The 27,378-nt window shown below is 37.2% G+C and overlaps 1 protein-coding gene across 1 annotated transcript in view; it reads left to right on the forward strand.

Annotated features, from left to right (window-relative positions):
- LOC127619642 (cyclin-dependent kinase 12-like) overlaps positions 1–25,999 on the forward strand; it is a 36,794-nt gene extending 10,795 nt beyond the window's left edge. The window contains exons 2-14 of the mRNA XM_052092582.1: positions 1,345–2,004; positions 8,200–8,400; positions 8,801–8,940; positions 11,381–11,551; positions 11,851–12,040; positions 12,794–12,850; positions 13,031–13,132; positions 13,222–13,299; positions 13,518–13,634; positions 13,763–13,894; positions 14,455–14,672; positions 18,063–18,467; positions 24,728–25,999. Of these exons, the coding sequence (XP_051948542.1) occupies positions 1,345–2,004; positions 8,200–8,400; positions 8,801–8,940; positions 11,381–11,551; positions 11,851–12,040; positions 12,794–12,850; positions 13,031–13,132; positions 13,222–13,299; positions 13,518–13,634; positions 13,763–13,894; positions 14,455–14,672; positions 18,063–18,467; positions 24,728–24,990 (2,734 nt within the window). The 3' untranslated portion in view covers positions 24,991–25,999. The remainder of the gene's footprint in view (positions 1–1,344; positions 2,005–8,199; positions 8,401–8,800; positions 8,941–11,380; positions 11,552–11,850; positions 12,041–12,793; positions 12,851–13,030; positions 13,133–13,221; positions 13,300–13,517; positions 13,635–13,762; positions 13,895–14,454; positions 14,673–18,062; positions 18,468–24,727) is intronic.
- The last annotated feature ends 1,379 nt before the right edge of the window (positions 26,000–27,378 follow it).

Genomic DNA, 27,378 nt, shown 5'->3' on the forward strand with positions numbered 1-27,378 from the left:
TATTATCACGCTGATAATGGAATTATAGCAGGTTATTTTTGCTTATAATTTATTATGGTTTATTTGCTTGCTTCCAAGAAGCTGACTGTCTGTGGCATCTTCCCTTCATGCAGGGACTTGGGCAGTCTCAAGCCACAGTGTGCGTGTGCACACACCGCATGTCCTTGTGAGTGAAAGACAAGCTCATGTTGCTTTGTGGGGATTAATTCAACATATATGCACCGTGTTGCGTTGTTTTAGGGCTGGTTCTTGTCGTCTGCTGTAACGACATACCATATCCCATATTCTGTTTATTTCATGAGACAATAAACCATACGTGACAAAAATATGTATCTGTTACTTGGGGGTCAACCATTTTCACTTATTACTTCATGAAACAGACACAAAAAAACTAACAAAAAAGCACATTGTAAATTAGTGGACAGCATTGCGATCAAGACAAACACAATCACAACCTAAAACAGTATGGTGGCTCGAGATGGTTAAAACACTAGTTTGTGAGTGAAACATATGTGCTTGTGTTTTGCGAGTTGAGACTTCTAAAGTTATGAGTCATGACTGTTTCATCTGTATGATGTGATCTATTCTCATTAGAATTGTTGTTCACATTTAATAAGTTTTACAGTGGAAGTGTTTAACTGATGAGCATTGTAACATGCATCTCTGAATGAGCTTAAACATGCACATGCACACAAACTACCACTGTACCTGCAGTCTGGCTGTGTTTTCTTATTGTTCGTTACATGTAGTGTATAGTTTCATTTTGGTTTAATGCATTATTACAGCTATTAAAGTTAACTATTCTCTTTCTGTTAGCGCTTCATTACTATTAACATAAACACTCATATAAATGGGCAGCATACAATTTATGCAAGTGTATTGTCATTTCTGGTTCATGTTACATTCGCCGAACCATAAATGGCAGCAAGTCCAGATTCCAAGCTTTTAAATGAATTTTTTTCCCAAATGAGAAGATTTTAATGAGTTAACTAGCAGTTCCAGGTTAAAGGATTAAAAAAAAAAAATAAAAAAAAAAAAATATATATATATATTGGTTATCGCATCGGCTCAGAAATTCCATATTGGTGCATCCCTAAATAAAAGAAAAGTTGATACTGACTAGTCAAAATCACTAATTGGTTACTCAGTTGTTGGGTCACTGGTTGTCCTTGCTGACCCACCCCTATTGTTGGTATTGCATTACTTTCCTTTTGTTTATAGTTTTGGTATGGTACGTTTAAGGTGACCCCAAAATCTTTACATGAGTTAGTGTCCTAATTAAGTTAATTTGAACAATTGAAAATGTTTGATTTTGAAACATTTCTATCGCTTCTCTTCCACCAGGCGTTCCCGAAGCCGTTCTCCACACTACTCCTCCTCTCGCCGCTCCTCATCTCATTCTCGCACTAAGAAACATTCTTTATATTCCGGAGGTGCTAGCAGAGGCTCCTCCCACAGCAGTCGACCAGAAAGCCGCTCCCCTTCCTCTTCACGTCTACCAATCACATCCAGCCTTGGGGCTGAGCTGACGAGGAGGAAGAAGGAGCGTCAGGCTGCTGCCGCCAAAAACTCTCCTTTGCTCCGCCCGAACATGTCCAACACTGCAAATGTGCCGGCAGAAACCACAGAGGTGACACTAGAGACTGCTCCGCCCCCTGAGCCCCAAAAGCCACCCTCTCCATCTCCGAACACTGTTACAGTAGAGGAACCGACTGTGGCTCCTCCTCCGCCTCTCCCATTATCCGGTCCACCACCGTTACCTCTTTCATCTCCTCCGCCTCTTCCAGCGAACTCTCCACCCCCTCTTCCTCTCTCGTCTCCTCCACCTCTCCCATTAAACAGTCCTCAGCCGACACCTCCACCCGCAGCGCCAGCTATATCAATTTCCTCTCGGCCTAAAAGCCCCACTCAGAAATCTACACGAAGTCCTGCACACCCGATGAAGACCTCCACACTTCCACCTCTTCCCCTTCCGCCAGTTCTTCTGGGAGACTGCAGGAACAGGTGAGTCTTGATTTGACTAGATATGTATGGTAAAAAAAAAAAAACAATTGTGGAAATTTTGTGATCCTGCAAAGGAGTAGTAAGAGTTTGGGCATCATTAGGGCTGTCACTATTATGAAATTTGGCTGACGATTAATTGTCAAACAAATAATTGAGATTATGACGATTAATTGTCTGGTTTGGTGCTATGACGATTAACTGTCTCTTCAAGCTTTCAAAATGAATTGTCATAAATTGTCAAATTTATTAAGGTTCAAGTGTGTTTCATACAACTATTTACTTTCAAATATATAATTTAAATAATAAAATGGGGATATTATTTCATTTTAAGGCTTCTTTTTGTTTAACTTTATTTTTGTTCAATTTTACATTTACACTGGTGTTTTTGGAACTCGTTTAAAATATAGATTTACTTTTTTATATATACATTATATAAATATATATTTTATTATATTTATATTATATAATATTATTTTATATTTTGTTATGCAATAGTAAAATATTTCTGTTCTTATTCTCATGAAGCAAAACATTTAAGATTGTTTCATTTGATCTACACTAATAGAATAAGCGTGCATCTCCTCACCTCTGTCACTGTGTGTCATTAACACTACATGCCCAGAAATATTTTCCATTACACAATTGTTAAGTAAAGCCGAAGTGCTTTACATTCACTATCAAATTTATATTTGTTCTTTATTTTTCTGTGGGAGTTTGTCGTGTACCTGACAACGACACATCAGAGTGCGCTTCATGCACTCTTCCGGACAGGAGCTGCTCTAGGTGATGTCCGCATTGTAGCTCAGTGAAGATAGGAGTTCATCTGAAAGACACACAAATGCGCTGTACATCGCATTTATGTATTTGCTTAAAGTTCCCTTATTCGTGCATTAAAATGTGACACACATACACACAGGGCATATGGTTTCTGTTTTAAATTTAGTTTCTAAAATAATGCACAAATAAATGAGAAAATATTTCAAACAAGCCCTCGTCCACCTGTTCATAATTTTACACACACTTCTGTATAAACACATGTTTTTATATAAACATTTCAGAGGTGACTGTCACATGCATCTGTGTGCTTTCGCACCATGCAAATGCACTTCGGCCCATTCAATATGGGGAAAAAGCACCTGTTCTAGGTTCAGGCCACACTTAAGAATAATTATGAACAGGTACAAATCGTACATCTCTAGGGTAATACTTGCATCATATCTAGTGAGATTCTCTCATTATTGATTTCAAAGCTGGATGATAATAAGTCCAATCCTTATTCTTAATTCCATAAATGATAAATAAAAAATAAAAAAATACAAGTATGTTGTCATTGTTTTCTATCTTGAGTAACTGTAATTTTTATGGTGCTTGAAGTACCTTTTTTACTCTGACAAATAGCGAGCGTCATTTGATTTTGTTTCCTAATGTACAATGAAAAGTGTTGTTTATTAGTAATTCATATATTTATAATGAATGATTGGATTTAGCAAAATTGCATATTTTGATGGGTAATCCAAACATTTTTTTATTTTTTTTTTCTCCCAATTTTTGGAATGCCCAATTCCCAATACTTACTAGGTCCTCACCTCAATCTGGGTGGCAGAGGACAAGTTTCAGTTGCCTCAGCTTCTGAGACCATCAATCTGCGCATTTTATCATGTGGCTTGCTGTGCATGACACCGTGGAGACTCACCGCATGTGGAGGCTCATTCTACTCTCCGCGATTCACGCACATCTTACCACGTGCCCCATTGAGAGCGAGAACCACTTTATCATGACCACGAGGAGGTTACCCCATGTGACTACCCTCCCTAACAACCGGATCAATTTGGTTGCTTAGGAGACCTTGCTGGAGTCACTTAGCTCACCCTGGATTCGAACTCGCAACTCCAGGGGTGGTAGTCAGCGTCAATACCAGTTGAGCTACCCAGGCCCCAATTTATCAGATTTGATTGCCTAAAAGATTATTTAACAGATTAACATTTAATTTTGTAATTGGCACCTGAATACATTACAGGAATAATCTACCTGGCACTGTTCATGAAACATGAGCATAATGAATTGGTGTAAATAGGTGCATTAAATTCAGATTCCCTCAAAATTGTAAAAACTGTTTTTCAGTTAATTAGGCAACTTTTGGTCCACCAATTCTGTGGTTTTCAGGAGGGGCTATCTGTTTGTCTGATCGATGGCAAATATGTTAGTCCTTTCAAAAACATCCCATGTTATGGAGTGATGGTGGTGTAGTGGGCCAAAGCACATATCTGTTAATCAGAAGGTCGCCGGTTCGAGCCCCATGGCCACCACCATTGTGTCCTTGAGCAAGGCACTTAACTCCAGGTTGCTCCGGGGGGGATTGTCCCTGTACTAAATGCACTGTAATTAGCTTTGGATAAAAGCGTCTGCCAAATGCATAAATGTAAATGTTGCCCTGATCTCTGGACTATGGGAACACTTATTGATTTTACCATTATATGGTGAATTATGCAGCAGATGAATAAATGCACTGGCAGTTTTTCTCCATTTGTGCATTCTGGCTCTTAGTTACATGATCATGTATCACACTTTAATAACAGGTGTACTAAAGGCCAGTTTATACTTGCGTCGAACCTATGGTGTAGGCTGTGTGTAGTTATGGGGGTTATGGCGTAGCCTAACATGCACCTCTCCAAAATGGTAACAATACTTTGCATCACCGCAGACAACAGCAGCTGTGAGTGGGCCGCTTTTTAGCTAGAGACCGTCCTCCATGATAATAAAGAAAAGATTTGAGGTAGCGTCACATTTTCTCCAGGATTATTTAAAGATATACATTATATCACATTGTATTTGGACTCGTTTTAATCGGGAACATCTGATATTTTCAGATATGTTTGGTTCATGAGTTTACAAGTAAAATAGCGACAAAGATATATCTGTTTACAACTTTTGAATCTGTGCTTTTTTCCTCTGGGATTTTATGCGGTGTGTATTTGGTATGTGAGTGGTATTGTTAGAATATTTGTATTCTACTTCAGACCTTTTCGATCTGTTTGATGTTTTGACCATATGTTTGTCAGTTTTGTGTACAGTAAATAATATTTTATAATATAATGCAATTATTATAAATTAAAAAGCACTTGTTACTGTAGGTTATATTGCCAGTATGCATTGTAAAGTCCAGCTTCTAAGCTATAAAATGACTTGCGAGCAACCATAGGTTTATATGCATGATTTACTTTCTGCATAGCAGGCAACATGTATTTTGATAAAAGCATAGTTTTATCTATTCTTTAGAATCCACATATTACATTGCTTTTTTTATTTCTGAAATGTATAATTGTTTCAGATACATGTTTGGCCTCTAGAGAGTGCAATCTGAGAACAAGCTGGTGTATCTCTGCCAAAAAATATTGCATAGTCTGATATGGTTTTGCAATGTGACAGCAATGATCAATCATGAAAACGATGATCAATAATAATTAGGCGTGGTGTGAATTTTCACTAAATATGAAATTCAGTGACTACTACCTGACAACTATACACAAATGTGTCAAAGAGCGGCCTTATCTTAAATTTTGAGATGAAATATGTTGTGATTTTCAGCTGAAATTTTTATTGTCAGAGACTTCTCATAGAAACCAATCTGATAAACGATGCTGCAATGCTAGCATTTCTTCTAAGCAATTACAGTAATCAAAAGAGATTATTAACCGTGTTTCAACTGAGATTTGTCTGCCACCACCCAGATTGAGGTGAGTCACTACGCCACCACGAGGACCTAGAGTGCATTGGGAATTGGGCATGGCAAATTGAGGAGAAAAGGGGAGAAAATCCACACAACAAAACCTGTCCTATACAAATGTTAGCTGAACAAGTTTTATTATAAATTAATGTAGGAACTTCGATTCATTAATGGATATTCTTTAATAAAAACAGGGCTGTCAATCAATTAAAACAAATTAATTACATGGCATGCCGATTAATTAATCTAATGTAGAAGAAGTGGGTTTAAGTAAAGACCTGAGCGACATTGACAAGGGCATCTCTGAAACTGCTATTCTTGTGGGGTGCACCGGTCAGCAGTGTTGAGGACCTACCGACAGGGTATTGTGTGCCCAAGACTCTTCGATGCGTGAAGGGCAGCGAAGGCTATCCCATCTTTCCAAACCGACTGAAGGTCTACTGTGGCACAAATACAGAACATTTTAATGATGTTACAACACACAGTGCGTCACTACACAGTGGATCGCACCCTGCTGCGTAGCCGCAGACCAATCAAGAGTGCCCATGATTACCCCTGTCCACCGTCGAAAGCGCCTACAATGGGCACGCAAGCATCAGAACTGGACCTTGGAACAGTAGAATAAGGTTGCCTGGTCCGGATGAATTGCATTTTCTTTTACATCACGTGGACGGCCGTGTACGTGTGTGTTCTTTACCTGGGGAATTGATGGCACCAGTATGCACTGTGGGAAGACGACACGCCGGTAGAGGGAGTGTGATGGTCTGGACAATGTTCTTTAGGGAAACTCTGGGACACGTGAAACTGCCTAAACATCGTTGCAGACTAGGTACACCCCTTCATGGCAATGGTATTCTCTGATGGCAGAGGCCACGTTCAGCAGGATATTGCGCCCTGCCACACTGCACACATTGTATTCAGGAAAGTTTTGAGGAACATGATAAAGAGTTTAAGGTGTTGCCCTGGTCTCCAAGTTCCCCAGATCAGAATTCAATTGAGCATTTTTGGATGTGCTGGACCAACAAGTCCAATCCACGGCAGCTCCACCTCGCAACTTACAGGACTTGAAGGATCTGCTGCTAATGTCTTTTTTGCCAGATACCACAGGACACCTTCAGGGGACTTGTAGAGTCTTTTTGTGGCACGCGGAGGACCAACAACATATTAGGCATAGGTCATGATGGTTTGGCTTATCTGTGTATTATTAATCGCACTAAATGAATGGGTTAAATCAACAGCCCTAATTAAAAGTTCATGTTTATAACGACTCTCTAAATCATCCCTGGGTGACGACAGTTTTGCTGGCATCACACAACTGCATCGCTGTGAATCGAAGTTATAGATTTCTGCACGCTTTTCCAACAGGCCTGGTTTCATAGGTGCTTGTGGGTGCTAACACCCAATATTCGCTGTAGCACCCTCAGCACTTGATCTAGAACAGGGCCTTGTTTCCAAGTTTGAAAATTCACTATTAAGTGGAGTTCCTTTGTACTTTTCCCATTAGAAATTTGGAAATTACGACTCCGATTTGAAAGGAAAGCAGCCTCCACCGAAACAAATTCGAACACAGCGCAGCGTGACTTTCTGTCCGAGGAAGAGACAGAGCTCAACACTCCAGGAGCATGCACACACACACACACACACACACACACACACACACACACACACACACAAGTGAGTGACAATACAGACAGCACAGGAGAAACAGCCTTTCTTCCTTTCAAACAGCAGCTGAGTAGAACAGCAGGCAGAGTCTTCAAAACTATTTTCAACTTAATACTCCTGAGTTAGTTTGTGATGCATTCCAGACGAAACTCAGTCAAGTGTAAATGCATCTGGCTGTTCAAGCTACATATGTAAACTTAACTGCCAAAACGGCGCTACGTCTGTATAGGGAAAATGTAAAACGTAGCGGCTGCAAATAAATAATTGCTTAGGACTCTCGTTGCACAATAAAGAATAACAAAGTTAGAAAAAGATGCACATTGTAGGGGAGACGTACATTATTTCTTAATTTATTTGATGCCAATCGCTGACAAAACCAAAACTAAACACTGACATTAAGCTCAGCTAACGTGCATAATGCATCTAAATTACAAGGGGAAAAATACACAGTGTGTACAGTCACTTGGAATCAAATAATAAATAAATCTTTTTAATTCGCTTCCCAGCATTTGCATAATCATGGACGTGAACTGATTTATTTTCATTTAGCGCAGAAATTAAAGATCAGATTTCATCCATTTAGTGGAAACACATTTATGTGGCCCAGTGTAAATGGGATGTGGTTATCCAATCGGATAGCAATCCGATCAGTAAAAGTGCATGAAGTGACTAAGTGTAAATACCCCCTAAATCTGTTTGTGCAAAACCTTTGAAAATGCATTATTTCTACTCGAGTGGCTTAGAAATCAATTACAGCAGGCCTGAGTACTAACTGAGTTCAAATAAACCTTTCTCTTTTCACTCAGTCCAAAGAAGATCAGTCTTTCCCAAAGGTCATCACGAAAGGAAAGGGAGAAGGAGAAAGACAGGGAAAAAGAAGTTAGGACTCGCCTTCTCAGTGAGTTGCCCCTCCCTCCGGTGCTTCCTGGGGGAGACCCCTCCCCACCACAGTCACCTTTTCAAGAGCCCCCGCCCCTTTTTCAACCATCCTACAAGAAGAGACCAAAGTGAGTATCACTACTCTGCATCCAGGTCGATTCTCAAGAGTTTTGTTTAACCAAAATGGTAGAAATTGCAATGTATGTATTTTTATAGGTTTATGAAGTTTAAATGTGGTCAAGACATCAAAATAAGAATGCATAAAGTTTTCACCCAAAACTTTTATTGAACAGCAAATGTCAATTTCTCTTTGTCATATCCATTATGTGTCTTCATTTGCCTTCATGTGCTAGTTAGTCACGTGCAATTACTCTGCTAAGAGCATTATATTGATTTGTTCCTTCATGATTTTGTCAGCATAATGTGGTTTTAGAGGGGGAAGTGAGAGAAAATAAAATGAAAATGCAACAAGTATGGTAACAGTCCGGAAGTTTGCAGTTCTTAAGTGTCCATGTTAAATGTGCACAGGATTTGCTGTCCGAGATATGGAGAGAGGAAACAGACTCAAAGTGATTGGGGGAAGCGTTGTGTGGATAAGTTTGACATCATTGGCATTATTGGAGAAGGAACCTACGGCCAAGTGTACAAAGCCAAGGACAAAGACACAGGTGTGCTACCTTTTTGTCTTGTTCAAAGTGGGTGAACAACAATAATTGCAAAATTGTTTGTGATTTAAAAGTGCAGTCTGGTTCCTTCTCTTTTTGTTGAATGGTATGCCATTCTTACACAATTATGGAATACTGGTACAACACTCCAGAGTGTTTGAGTTGATTTATCACAAATGTGCACCAAAACCTGTTTTTGCCCTTGACTGAATGTAGCTTCAGGCACCAGTTATTTGTGCCAGTATCAAACCCTGATTGTGAATTATGAGTGTAAATATCTAAACAGCCTGGCAGTTTGGGTTACTCAAAATTGGGCTCATGTAGGGCTGAACAATTCTATAATTGCAATCATTTCTTAAAAAGTGGGCTGAGAAAAGCTGGTACACAGTGAGCAGATACAATGTGAAGGTGATGTGAATCATCTTTTTCTTTCTATGTTTCACTCTATAGTTTATTTAATTTTTCTTTTTTAAAGATGACCCTTTAAAGGGTAGAGAACGTCAAGCCTCATGGCCACATAAGGCCCGCAATACCATTTTACCCTTTAGGCCAACTGAGGAAAAAAAATCAAAAGCAAAAAAATTGCCTTAATTAAATAAATAAAAAATAATGCATAATAGAAACCTTTTTTATATATATATATATATATATATATATATATATATATATATATATATAAATAAATCTTGGTGAGTGAGCACATAATGAAATGCATACCTTAATTTCAACCCACAAGCAGAAATTGTAAGCAATTTTATGACCCGTATATAATTTTTTAAATACACAAATGGCCCTTAATTGAAAAAAGGTTCCCCACCGCTGCTTTAAGAGGACACCCTTTAATTGTGAACACTTTCTTGAACAGTGTTTGTATTGGCAGTTGGGATGGGCAAAATGGCAGCAAATATCTTGATATATCTCAGTATTTTTCATTGACTACATTTATATATATATATATATATATATATATATATATATATATATATATATATATATATATAATCTCGATAATTATATATTTGCTCTTAAATGGCTCAAGTTATTTTATTTATTTTTTTAAATCAGAGGAATCATTTATCCAAACAGCCAAGTTGATTCAACATTGATTAAAAGGCACAGATTATAAATGTAGTTAAAAATAATGAAGGCATACTTCACACAGTTATATGCACTTTTATATTGTATATACAATGATGCATATGAGCTGTATAAAAAACATTATTTACCATCTTATGTTTTTAATATAAAAAAATTGTGAATAAACAAGGTGTGCAAAACCAACCTGTTTTTTGGAAGCCAGTTTAATATTGTATAATTATTACTGTTTGATCCAGTCAGGTTTATTACTGAATTATCAAAATGTTTTTATTGGTTTTACATAAGTAATATATTTCTGTCCTATTTGCTTCACCTTCAACTGGAGCTTTTATTTTGACACTGAAAGTGCTGTGTGTGTGTGACAGTTTACAATGTTCTGCATCTGGTGAAACGTTGTCTTCACTTCCTTTTCTCTTATACTGTGCCACGTTTGTAGATTTCATAAATTGTGGTTACTAATGTTTGGAATTACACAAATGCTTGAACCTATTGTACTTTGATTTCACAGTGCATGTGAACTGCTCTAAAAGCGATAAATACATGTGCCCATGACCTCCACGAGTGCACAGAGCGGTGCATCACTCAGTTATTCTAAAATGCACAGACCATGTTTATCCATCTATAATCGCAGCCGTTTGCAGTTTAATAATCACAAATAAACATAATCGGCATTCTTATCAATTAGCAGCCCTGAAGGTTCGTGAAATTGGTCCACTGATGCTCTTTATGAAACTTAATGGACAAATAAAAAGCACATTACAATCATTGCAGTTATTGCCTTGTATCTTAAGAAAAAATAATAAGAAATATTTAAGAATATTTAGGCTGATTGCAAAATGTAGTTTTTAAAGGCAAAATACTCTGAATTGGCCATTTAAATCACTACAACCATCTCTTTAACTGAAGTTTTCATCTGTGTGTAAGCATATGAGTTTTAGTGTGCATGCATTTGAACGGCCGACAGAAATGCAAAAAATACAGGGAAAAAAAACATATATTTTTTTTTTTTATGTTAATAATTAAATTGCAGTTTAAATTGCAATCACAATCTTTTTCAAAATAATCACTTTTTTTTTGTTTGGTTTTTTTGTTGTCCAAATCATTCAGCTCAAGCTCTAGTGAAGCTGTTCTCCAATAATTGACAAAACTTTCTTGCCCCTCGTAATCACCACACCACGATTAAAATGTTAAAGCATATGTAGTGTGTTAACATTTGTACGTGTAGTGTAATAATTTGAATTATTTGCATCTAAATCCATTTATACATTCTGTCAAGCATGGTTGACTGATGTAAAGATTTGTGAAATAGATGATGGTGTGCTGTAATGTGTTTTGTTTTTCAAAGGTGAGTTGGTGGCGTTGAAGAAGGTGCGACTGGACAATGAAAAGGAGGGTTTTCCCATCACTGCCATCAGAGAGATCAAGATCCTGAGGCAGCTCAACCATCGCAGTGTTGTCAACATGAAAGAGATCGTCACCGATAAACAAGATGCCCTTGACTTCAAAAAAGACAAAGGTCTGTTTAAATACAAATGCATGTATAGTATTTTAATTCATTTAATTCATTTGTATTGTAAGTATTGTCATACATATTATTGTAAGTGGAAACACACATTGTTTCATATTATAAAACGGATGGTTCTGGTGCTGGATGTTAATTGGTCCGTAGCCGTGTTTTATTTACGGTAAAGCACAGCTATGACCTTTTCTCCGAGCTTCTATTTGTAGCACTGCGCAGCGCTATTAGGTAACAATTACTCTTAACAGTTCAAAATTGTTTGTGTGAAAATTGAGCATGTATGTTTGTGGATTTAGGTGCATTTTATCTGGTATTTGAGTACATGGATCATGACCTGATGGGCCTGCTGGAATCTGGACTGGTAACTTTCTCCCATGAGCATGTGAAGAGCTTCATGAGGCAACTAATGGAGGGATTAGATTATTGCCACAAGAAGAACTTCCTACACAGAGATATCAAGTGCTCTAATATCCTGCTAAACAACAGGTACCAACCTATACTCTTAAACACTAGCGGTGGATTGATATGGGTTTTTCAACGGCCGATGCCAATTTCAAAATAGCAGGGGCTGATGACAGATTTAAACATAATACAGTGGCCAGTGAGATGCGCACAAAATTGCGGAAATATTTAAACCATATTTACTGAAAATTCACGCAGAAAATGTACATTATCTTTTGCCGTAGTTGTCTGTACATTTGGCGCTTGCATAAGGACTAACTACCAAATCCAAATCGATCGGCCTAGTGGGCAGCGTTATCAGCTGATCCCGATAATCTCAATATGACCAAATATCGGCTCATTTTGTTTGTTATTTTCAGTTTGGTTAATATTTTGGCCTATTAAACTCCAGACTATGAACAATTCTTAGAATCTTTCCAGTTATTAATGTCCTATAGCTGTATTGTTTTTCTTAAATTATGGGGTCATTTATGTATTAATGATGATAATTTGTTTTTTTACCAAACATCTCATGCTAAGTAATGACTTCATAAGCAGCGTAATGGTTCAAATAATGTATTTTTCCTTGCATAAACATAATAATAAATATTTTGTATGATATGCTGGCATTTTAAAGTTGCTGTAAGTGATTTCAGTCATTTTACTAACTTCAACCACACTATTAATTTATTATATATATATATATATATATATATATATATATATATATTTTTTTTTATTGTACAATGAGTCCTGCATTTTTAATCACCCCTCTCACTTTATTTTTTTTTTTTTCAGTGGTCAGATCAAGCTGGCAGATTTTGGTTTAGCTCGTCTCTATAACTCAGAGGAAAGGTAAGTGTTAATCTTTAGGATTTTCTGTTATAGGAGGTCTTACTGCAGGTCAGATTCCTGTGACTTAATAGTAAACACAGTAATTCAAACTGCAATAAACAGATTTGACTTAAAACTCATCTTAAATTGGCTATGACTCTAATCAGTAGTGGTATTATTTTTATGACTGGTCTTTCCCAGCCGGCCATACACTAATAAGGTGATCACACTGTGGTACCGCCCACCTGAGCTGCTACTGGGGGAGGAGAGATACTCGCCTGCTATTGATGTCTGGAGCTGTGGGTAAGAGACACTTCTATCTGTCTCGTATAACTCCACTTACACTACACCTGCTGTTCATGTAATAAAGTTGTTTTTGTTGTTTTGTAAAGGTGCATTTTGGGAGAGCTCTTCACTAAGAAACCAATTTTCCAAGCCAACCAAGAACTACTACAGCTTGAGTTGATCAGGTATGTTCAGATGCTGTGCTGGCGTTGAACTGGATTTACTTTTAGTGTTGTTGATGCACTGTGTACTCACTAAATCAGACCCTCCCCTCGATAACATCTGATCGCAAATGGGTTCCGGCAGCATTTGAGATGAATGTTAAAACCAATTGTAAGCTGGGAAAATAGACTTTGTGAAATGCTGCCTCCCTCCAGTGTTATTTTCTTTTGTTTTTGCTCAGCCGTTTGTGTGGTAGTCCATGTCCTGCTGCTTGGCCAGATGTCATTAAGCTGCCGTACTTCAATACAATGCGACCCAGGAAACAGTACAGACGACGCTTACGAGAAGAATTTGCCTTGTATGTTTCAACTGATTCCTTATATACTTACATTTTCCATGGTCAGATATCAAATTATCAATTCAGTACATCTGAAAAAGTTCCATGATTATCTTTTATTCTTTATAATGAAAATTGCTCTGTTGCAGTCTGCCCACCTCTGCTCTTGAACTGCTGGACCACATGTTGACGTTGGACCCGTCGAGACGATGCACGGCTGAGCAGGCCCTGGCGAGTCAGTTTCTTTGTGATGTGGAGCCCAGCAAGATGCCGCCACCAGAGTCAGTGCAGCACACAAACACACATCTTATGTGATTTAACTTTAGATTTTCAAATATACTGATTTTTGGCTTGTCACTGAATGAGTAGTAAACACATACAGACTCCATATAGGGGAAAAATCTATGGGGAAACAAATTTCTACTGGTTTGTTTTAATTGGTGTATTGCCTTGTTACTGATATTTCTATTTAATAAATAACATTGTTAATAGTGTTCACTTGAAAAAAACACAGCATGGATTATTATTTATATTTTTTAACTGTATTTTACTTTTTGCTTTTTAATATTTTGAATCTACTTTGCAACAGTGGCTGTTTGGTCAAGATGAGAGGGTACATGTTGTGAAATGGCTTAAAAGGGCTTAACATTAAAACAAACACCTCAATATAGAAATATATCATCAATATTGAATCGTTAAAATACTATATCCCCTAGGCCAGATAATGTTATATATTGAATGTCTACAATCTAACATTAAATTAAAACATGCTCTTTATTCAGTTTATTTTGACCACTCACTATTCCATCATTCAATGTAATCATCTGATTTCTCGCTGTAGTTTGCCTCATTGGCAGGACTGTCATGAGCTCTGGAGTAAGAAGCGTCGGCGACAGAGGCAAAGCGGAGTGTCTGAAGATCTTCCCGTTGCCAAAGTTCCCAGAAAGGAACCCAGTGGAGCTCCGGGAGTGGAGAACAGCCGCCCGCCCCCGAGTCCACCCCCACCACCCTCATCTGCCCATCCGGCACCGGCAAACATCCCAGCCAATGAGCTTGAAGGTGGGACATGAATGACAGGTTTAAACCAGAGGTGCTCTTAAAAATGTCAGGTGAGGTAGAGCTGGGCTGGAACAAAACATGCAGATAGGTAGATATTCGGGTAGAGATTCATACTTAAAAGTATTTATTGTCCCCTTTGGTTACAGATATGTGATTGTGACTACCAGTCCCAGATAGAGTGAAGTCATGAAGTCTCCCTGAAATTCAGATCCTTTCTAAGAGAAAAACAATTGACTATTTGTACTACTGTACTGTACCTTTTGAGATGTACTATATGGAAATGAGCACCTGTTTTGCATGTTAAAATATAGTTTGCTATTGATTTCAATAGTTTATTCACTGTCCGATCCTACATGGACCCTGTTTACATTAACTTAAGAAAATGCAAATGCTGCTTTTGTGTCTTATCCAACTTTCTGGTGTCAATGTAAACATACTCCAACCATATTTTTACACAAAAAGCATCATGCTGAAATGTGCCACACAAACAGTTAAGATCATACTGCAGCCATCAGGGAACTTATAAATAAACTTGAGCTGATTATTTCTTTGTTGTGATCGTTCAGAAGGATATGGTAAATGGTCTGCACTTATATAGCGCTATTTTTAACCTTAGAGGTTACCAAAGTGCTTTACACTGTGTCCCAATCACCCATCCACACTCACATTCATACACCAATGGTGGCAGAGCTGCCATGCAAGGTGCTAGCCACCCAGTTTTTGTTGTGGGTGCTGTCTGACCTCAGTGCAACAATGACGAGCTGATCTGCATTCTAATATCATATATATTCTTGAGCCACAGCCGCCCCTGAGATGCAGGTGCTACACAAAGCCAGAAACAGAATGAGTTTGGTCAGACTTGATACAAGTTGTAATCCCATTTTGCTTTTTTTGCTTTGATAATAGCGTCTGCAAAAAAATTTTGAAAAGGGTGATTTCTTAAATCAATCACTAAAGTCAACTTTTTTTTTGCCATTTAAGTCAGAGCAACTTACATTTTTAAACGATGAGCACATACAATGCCAAGTTTGGTGGTGAAGGTAGAACTTACAGGCAACCCAAATAAGAGCATGCTCAGTTTGATCTCTGATGCTCAGTCCTATTGAGGCCATTTGTGGCAGAATAATCTAAATCTGTGGGAACTGTGTAAAGGCCCGATTTACTTCCAGAGACGTTCTTCATTCTAGGGTAAATATAATATCTAAACAGCTGAGCAACTCTACACTTTTAAGAACATTCAGACAACCGCCACTCCGCTGTGGTAGGCGTTTAGAGGAGCATTTAAATTGAGGACACTACATGCAAATACCTAAACTAGTGTGACATTAAAATGTGTTATCAATAACTATGCCTCATTCTATGGGTAGAATTAACATTCGGTCAGTAAAAGAAGCTGCTTTAAACACACTATTTTACTGTAATATATATATGCAGTAGAAAATGTTTAATTTGTCTTGTTCACATTCTGAATTCATGAATATAATATGTGCCAGTTACATTCTGTTATTGTAATTAATGATGACACTGATACTACTCCAAATAGTGTTAATATTCTGAATTCAGAAAAAGGAATGGTGATGGGCTTATCTTTAGACAGGTGTGTGAATGGCTTTCACTGCAGATGGCACGAGTAAATGGGCACTTGAGAGTATTTGAGTATATTTTATTCCTTTTGTGGACTAATTAAAACAAACAAAAAGAATCTCATGACATGGTCTTAGAAAATGTCTATTAAGTAAATGATCATACAGATGTTGGTCAATTTGCACCAGCTTGCTAATAATTCTGCATGCAGATTTGGTCATCTTGAAAACTGACTGATAAAGGTAAAGTAGTTGGTGGAGCTTCAGGTCACACCTACAGATGACGTGGATCAATGGCAGCAAGAAGTTGTTTAGCAGTCGGTTAGATGTTTCCCTAAAAGTTTACCCTGGCGAGCTGTTACGATCCACCGAAACAATCTCAAAAACACCTTTTTGGACAGATTTTTTTCTAAATGACGTCACATCTGTTTGTTCTTTGATTTCATATGAAGTATACCTGGGCCTTAAGGCTAAGCATTATGAACTTCATAATGTTGCATCTGTTACTGAGCATGCCAACTGGAGATCTATCACTTGCGCTTAAATTTAAGTGTGTTTACTCAACGTTGTATTTTTTTAGAGTGTGCCATTTTTACTCCTTAATAAACCCTCCAATTGTGTTTGGGTAATTTTTGACCCAAGAGAGGTATTTAATAACTTTTAATTACCACTTAGTCTTGACAAAAACCCAGTACTATAAACTATCAAAATACACCATTTATTTATTTATTTATTTATTTTAGAGATATAACCATTTTAAGAAAATTGTCTTTTCGTTCCCGGGTCAATTTTGACCCAGACATCAGTTGTGTTTATACACATGTCGATTTTTGTTTTTGGGGTACATCTATGAATTAAATTTTTTCTTATGAACACTTCACTTACATTTAGCCTCTTTCCCGTACACTCTCTCTCACACTGGGTCTGTATGTTGTTTACAATCATGCACATACACATGCAGTCACACACAGAAACACGCATATTCCTGTACAAACAGACATGACAGATGTCAAAGATAGCAAATAAACAAAATCAAAGGTACTAATGTCTTAAGGGGGTGTGGCGAGAGCAAAAGTTCATGCACACATTAGTCTAAATTGGGCTTGTAAGAGGAAATTGTCCACATTATACGCTGCAGCCATCTGATTACACATCAACATTCAGCAGTTCATACAAGTAAAGATAATAGGTTTTGCTATATAAATAAACAGTAAAATGTTTTAATGTTGCATACTTTAGTACAATTGATTTGGTGCTTAGTTGAAAAAGAATACGTTGGTTTCATACATTTTGGCCACCAACTTTTGAGCAGTTATGAATAATAGGAAATTCATATTTGGACCAAATTTCACAGAAATGTTGATTTAAAAAAAGATGTCTTAACATGCATCACACTAGTTTTGCTGTAGTATATTTAAAAATGTCAAACTATTTCTACATTTTTATTATTTCTAAAAAATGTTTTTTAAATATTAACTTTTTCTTTTGTCAGTTAACATGCCAACAATATCAATCTTTTTACCTGTATGAATGGTTAAAATCCTATTAATGACTTAGAATAAAGTTTTAGATGAAGACCTTTTGTGTTATGAATGATTTATAAGCTTGAATTCCAGTGGGTCAAAATTGACCCGTGAATGCGAAAGGTGTACGCAGATTCTGAATGCAATAGAAGGATGAAACGCTCTAGGCTATTACATCTAGATGTGTTTTCTGCAATTGATCCTGTCTTGCGATATTTCATGCAATTTTGTGTGTTCTTGTTATTGTGTTAACTTTGTCTGTGTGCTGTGTGTTACATGCACAGGTCTGGGAGCCGCAGCGGAGCAGTTGAACCAGACCGAGCTGGCGGTGTTACTAAACCTCCTCCAGGGCCGAACAGACAATCTAACTATCTCGCAGATGGCCGAGTATCTCCGCAGCTCTTCTTCTGAAGCCTCTACATCGCTGCTCTCCAGAACGCCCGCTGCCCCCTCCACCCCTGAACCAGACCCCACAAAGCCACCTGAACCGCTTTCCACCTTAATCCAGTCCTCTACTAACCCACAGCCTTCAGAAGTTCCCCAGGAAGACCAGACCGGCCTGCTCGCGCTCCTATTGGAGCAGCTGATAAAGGCCCCGACGCCGGGGGCGGACGAAAGCAACGGAGTCCGGTCAGAAGAGGGCGTGGCACGAGGTGGCTCAGCTTCTGTCATAGGCGGCGATCGCGAGGGCAAGTGTTAGTTAAGTCTATGGGGGGCGGGACCTGAGTAGTTGAATGCTGTGATTGGTTGCAGCTAAAAAGTTGTTCCTTACTGGTCGCTGGTAATGTGGGACACACCCACATCAAGGCAATTATAGGTTTTTCTTGCAGAGATGTCTCTTATTTTGTTGTTGTTTTCCTACACTCTTATGAAGGGGAAACATATAATTAGTTGAAAGACTGCAGGCTAACAAAAAGAGAAATTGTCATGTTTTTGTTTTTTTTTCTGCATTCGTGACGTCATTTTCCACAGTCTTGCAGCATTTACTTGCATTTTCATAGAAACAAAATCACAAACCGCTGTCTTCATGTCATGCACACACTGCGTTAATGCCTAACGGACGTTGTGTGCAACAACAAAAAAATGCTCACTGACAAATACGAAATGGCATGTCGGAGTATGTTCTCTCCCACTCTACGGAAATATGGTCACGGTGTGTAAGCTAAGTTCTTTTGAACCCAGATTTAACATAGTTCTGAAATAAAAAGCAATTTTTGGCACATCTCCACTTATGTGTCTCCTTTATAGTACACAGACTTATCTACAGAAGGATCGCAACTGGTCTAGCACAGGTGCAATTTGGGTGAATCTCATGAAACCGGTTAAAAACATGTCTGGGTCGCATTCATATAAATCAAAAGAACAAATATGGATTTGTCTTTTGTGCAAAGGAAATAAAGCCTATTTCTTTTCTCTTTTTTTTGTGCAAAATTACTTGTTATCATACCTAAAGCAAATCTTTCTTTATAATAAGTTTTTTCAGTTGTAAAGTATGCATCATTGTAGCTTTTGATGTATTGCCTTAGTGATTTAAATAAACAAAAAATAAGTCATTGCATTACAGTATTTTCTTTTCTTGTAATGCAGTAGAAAATACTGTATTATACTAATGAGAATAATCAAAATGTGACACGAACAAGTGAAACATCTGGGCAAAAATAAAAGTTCTAAAAATAGGATTTTTTTCCCCTGAAATTTCTTATTTTATTTCTTTTGAATTTGGGGGTGAAATATGACCTAGAAATATTCTTGACAGAGTTCCTGAGATTCATCCCTTTATATCTGCATGATATCCTCCAACACAAATGGAACCATCAGCTCATGTTCAATTTCGCTCATTCAAACGCTTTCTTCCTTCTTAGTCTTTCATTGTTCTTCACTAAACAGAGTTTTTGGGTTTTAATCTGTGAATACACACTGTAATAAAGGCCTTATTGTGAGATGAGTGTCCAATAAATTATAGCTACACTGTAGACTCCATCTGCCCATCTTAACTTTATTTTGTCCTCATCCTGTCCTGTTTACTTTGAGAAAGGTTGGATGAGTTTAATTTTTGAATGGATTTGAAATTTAGTTATTTTTAAATTTGTTTGGAATTTCATGTTTTTGTTTTGTTGAATCTAGGCAGTTTGTTGCCGTGAGAAACCACCAAAATTCTGAGTGTACAATCAGGATTTTGTGTATAACTCAGCTCAACACATGAGTAACAGGAACACATCTATGCTCATGTAGAATATAAATATTGGTCTTGTTTTGACAGTTTAAAAGCCTTCACACTTTCATTTTGAATAAATCCACAATTAATAGTTCAAAGCATTTTTATATTAGTTTAATAAACCTCTTCTAGCCCAAGACTCTTTACAGAGTAGCTTTGCACTCAACACAAAGTTGCCATTTTAACTGCTGCGTCACTAGAATATAATGGTGTTGTATGAGAATATAAAATAATATGGAGGCCCTGAGAGTTGATGTAAATGCTCAGCTATATTTAGCTTCTAGATGATTTTGTTGACATTGCAGAACACCTCTAAATTTACAGTATTGTAAAATTATACTGCAGTTATATTTGATGTCTGGGAGATGAAGGTTTACCTGCTGGTGGCACTATTTTAAAAAGGCACCTTTTAAAAATCTATTTTAGGGGTCCTCGGAAATTTAAAGGAATATTCCAGGTTCAATACAGTCGACAGCATTTGTGGCATATTGTTGATTACCAAAAAAAAACAAATTTACTAAAATCCCTCATTTAAAAATAATGTTTTAGTTACAGTGTGGCTCTTACAGTGGAAGTAAATGAGGCCAATTTTGGAGGGTTTTAATATCCGTAATGTGAAGCTTAATTTTTATTAAAGCTCTTTAATGAGTTGTTAAGTTGTGTATTATTTGAGCTGTGAAGTTGTTTAACTTTTTACGGTGGTTTTAGGGTTTACTGCTTCCATCATCTTGGCAACGAAGTTGTAAAATTGGCTATAACTTTACACCAAAAAGGTTAGTAAGCAATTTGATCACACTAAAGTCATGTTAGCACACTTTGTTTGCATCTTGCGGATATACTTTGAAGCGGTGAGTGTTTTATTTTCGTATTGACGCCATTCACTTCCATTGTTAGTGGCTCACTGTATCTCAAAAAGAGGAACGAGTTTAAATACATTTTTGTGGTAATTAACATTATGCCAAAAATATGGTTTATTGAGCTTAACTTGTATTGAGCCCGGAATATTCCTTTAAAATACACTTGACTTGAATGTAACATTATGTAATTAAGATGTGCATACTGTTCATAAAAATTACATATTAATTGTAGATATTTATTATACATATACAGAATTTCCGTCAACAAACACTCAAAGAAAAACTAAATAAATATACAATCTGTTGCTTATAGATGATTCAAGATAAACTGCACCTGTTTTCCAGTTTGAATCTGAATATACCAATTTTTCAGAAAAACTGACTGCACCCGATCTCATAGGTATCAGTCGTGCACAAATGCGTAGTAACTGCATCTCTTAACAATGATTCAGCTAGAAGTCCTTAAGGTGTCTATTTTATTTTTGATAGAGAGCAGAATTTACAACCAAGTCCATTGTGTCTTGGTGACTGACTGATGTCCAATTAATACAATTTTAATATAAGCGTACAGTAGTTCTGCTATATTTAACATATTCATAGATATACTTGATGCATCGCCCTCTCTGCACGAACATATATTAGGTTTGGCTTTGCATAAAAATAATAATAAAAGCAACCGAGCTAAAGCATTAGAATTATCATCTACTGAAGCGTCACATTACAATAAAGGTGTCAAACTGTACGCACATTTTTTTTCTTTAAATTTCAGATAACAGATATACCATGCACATCATAAATGAGGCGGTTACAATTTTAATTATGCAACATTCAAACGTGTATTAGGATTGGATGAAATCCATTTCTTAAGCGAGTTCACTCAATTAACCAATTAACTCAATTTGTTCTAAACCTGACTTTCTTTTTTCTTGAGGAACACAAAAGGAAATGTTAAGCAGACTTCACTTTCATGGAAAAAAGATGCAAGGAAATTAAATGGTGACTCATTTATCATCTTTTGTGTTTCATGGAAGAAAGAACGTTTTAAGCACAAAGTATACTTCATTTGACCACGCGCATACAGGGTGGTTGGGGCATGCACGCTACGGCTGCTATGAAAGATTGGGCTATTTTTCCTCTTGAGTTTAGACACATCAAAAAAGATGTCATAAAGAGGTTTTACATCAGACTCGAGTTATACAAATGCAGGTGTCTCCTGATCTCTTCATACACGTGTTTTTACATGCATATCCACTGTTGTTTCCACATTCGTCTCCTGTTTCCATCATCTTCTAGCGCTGCTTTGTCACAGCAATGGTTCAACTGTGAGTGTTGCCACCTTGTGGACCAACTAATTAGTGCAAATAACTCTGTTGAACTCTCTGTTCAAATATGTGCGGTTAGAAAAATTGGGCTGCACATGTTCAGTGCTCAAATTTAGCTTGACGCATCCTGTATGCAGACTTATGGCATTGGGCTTTACAGGTTTTGAACAACATGGGGAATAGTAAATGAAGACAGAATTGCCATTTTTGTGTGAACTGTCCCTTTAAGAGAAATAAAGCTTGCTGACTTTTGTAGGTGTATGAAGAAAACTCCATCCACACTGATGCAGAGAATATTTGTATTTATATACAATAAGCAATACTGCTACCGAATTAAAATTCGAGAATAAATTCTACTAATTAAAAACAAATAATAGACAATTATTCAATTTTTTTTAGATCATGCACCACAACCAATCTTTCTTAGAATATCTCGACCTATGAGTGGAATAGAAGCTTAACCTTTGAAGCTCTGATGGGCCCACCGAGAAAAACATCAAAATATTATTGACTACAGTCTTGACCAACACAAAATGGGTATCTTTTTAAAGCTTAGAAGCTCTATACAATGGATGTAGACATTATGATCAAAACTGAACAAGAGCTTTGAAATTTGCAGACAAATTAGAAGTGTTAATTTTGATAATTTATTAATATTTTTGCACTGTACATATAAAAAAAAAAAAACATGAAATTGATCAAATTACCATTTGCTATATGTTATTGGAAAGCTCTCAAAAGTAGAATACATCCAGCCTATTTGTTTTAGTCACAGACAAAAATTATAGCAAGTAGTAACTTAGTACATGTCTTTGACATACATGTTACACGTAAACGGGTTTTGCTTACAAGCCACATTTTTGCTTATAACTTAACATAAAATAAAACCATTACTTGGAAGAGGTCATTTTCATTCAAATGAGCTCACACAAAACACAATCATATGCAAAGATCATTATTTAATCCACACAAAGCACAATGTGCACACCACACACAATGTGTAATTGGCTAAAAACACGTCTGATGACTTCATTGGAAAATTATATAGTAAGTTGTCCAGCATCATGGAATGCTAAACCAATTGTATTAGGATTCGGATCGCAACCAGAGGTGGAAGTCATCCAAATATTGGCAGAGAGGATCATTCACTGTAATTACATATGGCCACCACTAGATGGCACCATGTACATGATACGGACTCAATGATGACCCAAATGACACAGAATGGATCTGAATGAGATCTCATTACTTGTGCCTGCATGCTTAAGAGAGAGAGAGAGCGCATACCTTTAGTCATTGTTCTATTTGCATGTGTAATTAGGTCTTGTGTACAGTTGTTTTATTGTTTGGAGAGGCTTTTGGACACTTGGAGATGTTTTTGCTATATATAATTTCAAATCAGAAAAAACATTTTTGTTAATTTGTTTCAGCTGATTTTTTTAGGCTAATAGTCTCATAATTTATCATAAAATATATAATAAAAAAAAAATGGTTAAGTTTTCTTCAAAAAGATACCAAACATGTTTTTTGTGGAGTTATACGTTTTTAATTTTGGACATCCCACTAAAACAGAAAATCTTCAGAGCTTAATTTGTGTCATTAGAAAGCTACGGTTTTCCTGTTATGATATGTAAAATTTTATCACCAACAGTCAATAGCATATTGTTCCTCCTGGCTGCATATTTTGTTTTGGACATCTAAGATATAACATTGGATTATTCACCCAAACAATCTCATAGACAAGTAAAAAATTGGCTCTTTGTAGAAAACTTCCCAAGGTAAGAGCAGATGTCAATTTTGTGGCTATTTGTGGCTTACAGCAGCAGTGATCGGTGCATATGAGACGTTTGTATTTGATGTCTTACAGAAATCATATTTCACTTTGATTATCTGTAGTCACATTCCTTAGAATGAGAGCTTTAATTTGATATATGACTTGTACATTTAAGTGCTATGTGACTTTCATACTCATATTTCTACCACAGTACCTCTAGGTGGCGCTTATTTCCGACGTGTAGGTTTTCAGCCCTTATTTTGTTGATTTATGCAATAAATGCAAAAGATGTATAATTGTATTCTATATAAAGTTCAGATTCTGAGCTTTCAAATGATACCACGTATGACTTATGCATCCGGGGATTTTAACATTTTAAGATTTAATCTAATTTCGAATTAAATGAATTAATTTCTAGATAGATAGATAGAGTTTAAGGGGTTAAACAGTCAAAATCACTTATTTGTTCAAATCGTTTTAAAAAGAAAAAGATAGCCCTTTTTAAAAAATAACTAAAACGTTAGTAGTAATATTACTAAAATAATTTGGGTGCCCCAGCCTAGGCATCTTTTAATGCTGTAGCTCACGCTACGGTCACTTTCTGGTTTTGAGAATTCGTGTAAATTCATGTTATGCATTTGGCAGACACTTTTACCCAAAGTGACTTCCAGTGCATTCAAGGTATCCCAATGAATCAAACCAACCCATGATCTATGCTGTACCAGTTGAGCTTCTATGATTTTAAGAGTATCTTTTGCCTTTTTCTTTTTTTACCTGGCAGATACTGAATTAGCAAAGCCCGATGCGACAGGCTCAAAAGCTTTAGCTTCTGATGTAACTTCAGACGTAGCAGCCACCCTGCTGCAGCTCATCTCCCAGCAGGCCTCTGAGAGGAGACTTCCTCCTGCCGACCTGGAATGCTCCACACCCCCGAGCACGACCCCTCTGCCAGCTTCTTATACCGCTTCGCCCGCTACAGGCCTGGCAAGCGCTGGCGCAGAAACTCAGTACACCCAGGACCAAGACTTGCGGTACACCACATAAAAAAATTTGCCCGCTCATTGTCTAAAATGTATTATGAACTTTATTTGTTGTTTATTTTTGTAGTCAGTGTGCTTTAACTACACGTATCACCTATGTGTACTACTTATTAATATATTTCTTTCTTCCTTTAAAGGAAAAAGTGAATGTTAAAGGGATAGTTCATTTAACAAAATGTAATTCTATCGTCGTTTTCTCATTCTCACGATGGTAGGCATAATGACAGCCACAGTCACTATTCACTGTCATTGTATGGAACAAAGACGCAATCAAAGTGAATGGTGACTGAGGATAACGTTATGCCTGAAATTTCCTTTGTGTTCCATGGAATCAAGAAAATAATACGGCTTTGGAACAACATGAGGGTGAGTAAATGGTGACAGAATTGTCATTTTTGTATGTTCTGTCCCTTTAAGGGATAAACTCTTGAATGCTAAATGGATGATGTTCATCCCTTCCAATGATGTATAGCGTTATTTGGAGGCCATCTTTTTCTGCGTTTCCAGTGTAAAACTTGCTGCAACAAACCGTGAAGCCGAGATTAAGATGCCACATTTTTAGATGGAGATATATGTGATTCTTTTGAGGGCTGCGTTCATTTCTGAAGTTATTTACCTGACTGACCTGTATATCTGTTAAGAGACTTGGTCTGGCTTACACTACTTTTATTCATCTGGTCTGATCCAGTACAGTGAGAAAATCTAAATTAGGAATTGTTTTCTTAAGTGGGGCTTTGTTTTCCCCGATTTATACAAGCTTGTGTGCATCAGGGTTTTTTTGTTTTGCATTGTGGTGTCAGTCCAAATCAGGTGGCCTTCTCCAAACACTTCTGCAAGGTACTTTCATCAGAGTATGTTGTTTTCAATGAGGATCATGCCGTTTTGTGTAACTCATTTGAAGTAAAGATATCCTCAGAATTCCTGCTTGAAACAACTGAACTGAACCCAAATAGCCAACTTTGATTCGAATACATCACATGTAGTAAATCTCAATAAATAAAAAATGTGGCTGAGTACAATGTGTTTGCTATGGTTTACTTGGTATGTAAAAAGTCATGTATGACAGTTTAGGTCTAAATCAGGATCTTTCATAATGCATTCATATGTATGGGTTTAAAGGATGTAGGGATTAGGCCGTCTGACTTCTTATGTAGATCTTATTAGTTTAAGATCACAGCTAACTAATCTCGTATCATTACAAGATTTTTAGATTTGTATTAGAGATGTCCCAATACCATGTATTAAGAGATGTCCTGATTTTTATTTGATTATTTCTTGAGAACAGGTACGAGTAGTGGTGGTGGCATAGTGTTCTAAAGCTCATAACTGTTAATCAGAAGGTCGCTGGTTCGATCCCCACAGCCACCACCATTGTGTCCTTGACTCCAGGTTGCTCCGGGGGGATTGTCCCTGTAATAAGTGCACTGTAAGTCGCTTTGGATAAAAGCGTCTGAAAAATGCATAAATGTAAATGTAAATGAGTACCAAAACGTCCTTTTCGGTACTTGTCGAACCTTTTTCCTGAATTCCATATTAACAGTTTATTTCCATTGTTTTGTTTTTTTATTCACCCCAGTTTGGCATGCCCAGTTCCCAATGCGCTCTAGGTCCTCGTGGTGGCGTAGTGACTCGCCTCAATCCTTGTGGCTGAGGACGAATCTCAGTTGCCTCCACGTCTGAGACCGTCAATCCGCTCATCTTATCATGTGGCTTGTTGAGCGCGTTACCGCGAAGACCTAGTGCATGTGGAGGCTTCACGCTATTCTATGCGGCATCCACGCACAACTCGCCACGTGCCCCACCAAGAGCGAGAACCACATTATAGTGACGACAAGGAGGTTACCCCAACATGACTCTACTCACCCTAGCAACCGGGCCAATTTGGTTGCTTAGGAGACCTGACTGGAGTCACTCAGCATTGGACTCGGACTCCCGGCGTGGTAGTCAGCGTCTTTATTGGCTGAGCTACGCAGGCCCCCATTTATTTCAAATTTTCTTAAAAATGGTGTCTAAATAAATTAATTCATTAAAACTATAATCAAATAAAAATAGAACCATTCATTTTCAACATATTGAATTGGATTTATCAAATAAAGTACTACGTAACAAGAGCATCCTTGTTTCCTTAAATATAATACAACTACTATTGATTTATTACTATTATTGTCATTCGTAGTAGTATAACAGTTAATATTACATATCTATACAGTAGTGATCTATTTCTGTCATACATTTTTCCATTCAAATTGAGCTTTTATTTTGGAGTGAATCCCTTTCCGTTTCTTTGTGTTTTGACAGTTGCTTCTCACCTCCAGAAAAGCAGGTCGCTACATGACCCGATGTGATTATTAAACCCCTAAAGGATGCTATTTAAATAAACATGTAATAAACA

Source organism: Xyrauchen texanus, chromosome 26 (genome assembly GCF_025860055.1).
Source record: "Xyrauchen texanus isolate HMW12.3.18 chromosome 26, RBS_HiC_50CHRs, whole genome shotgun sequence".
In the NCBI taxonomy this organism is placed as follows: Eukaryota; Metazoa; Chordata; class Actinopteri; order Cypriniformes; family Catostomidae; genus Xyrauchen; species Xyrauchen texanus.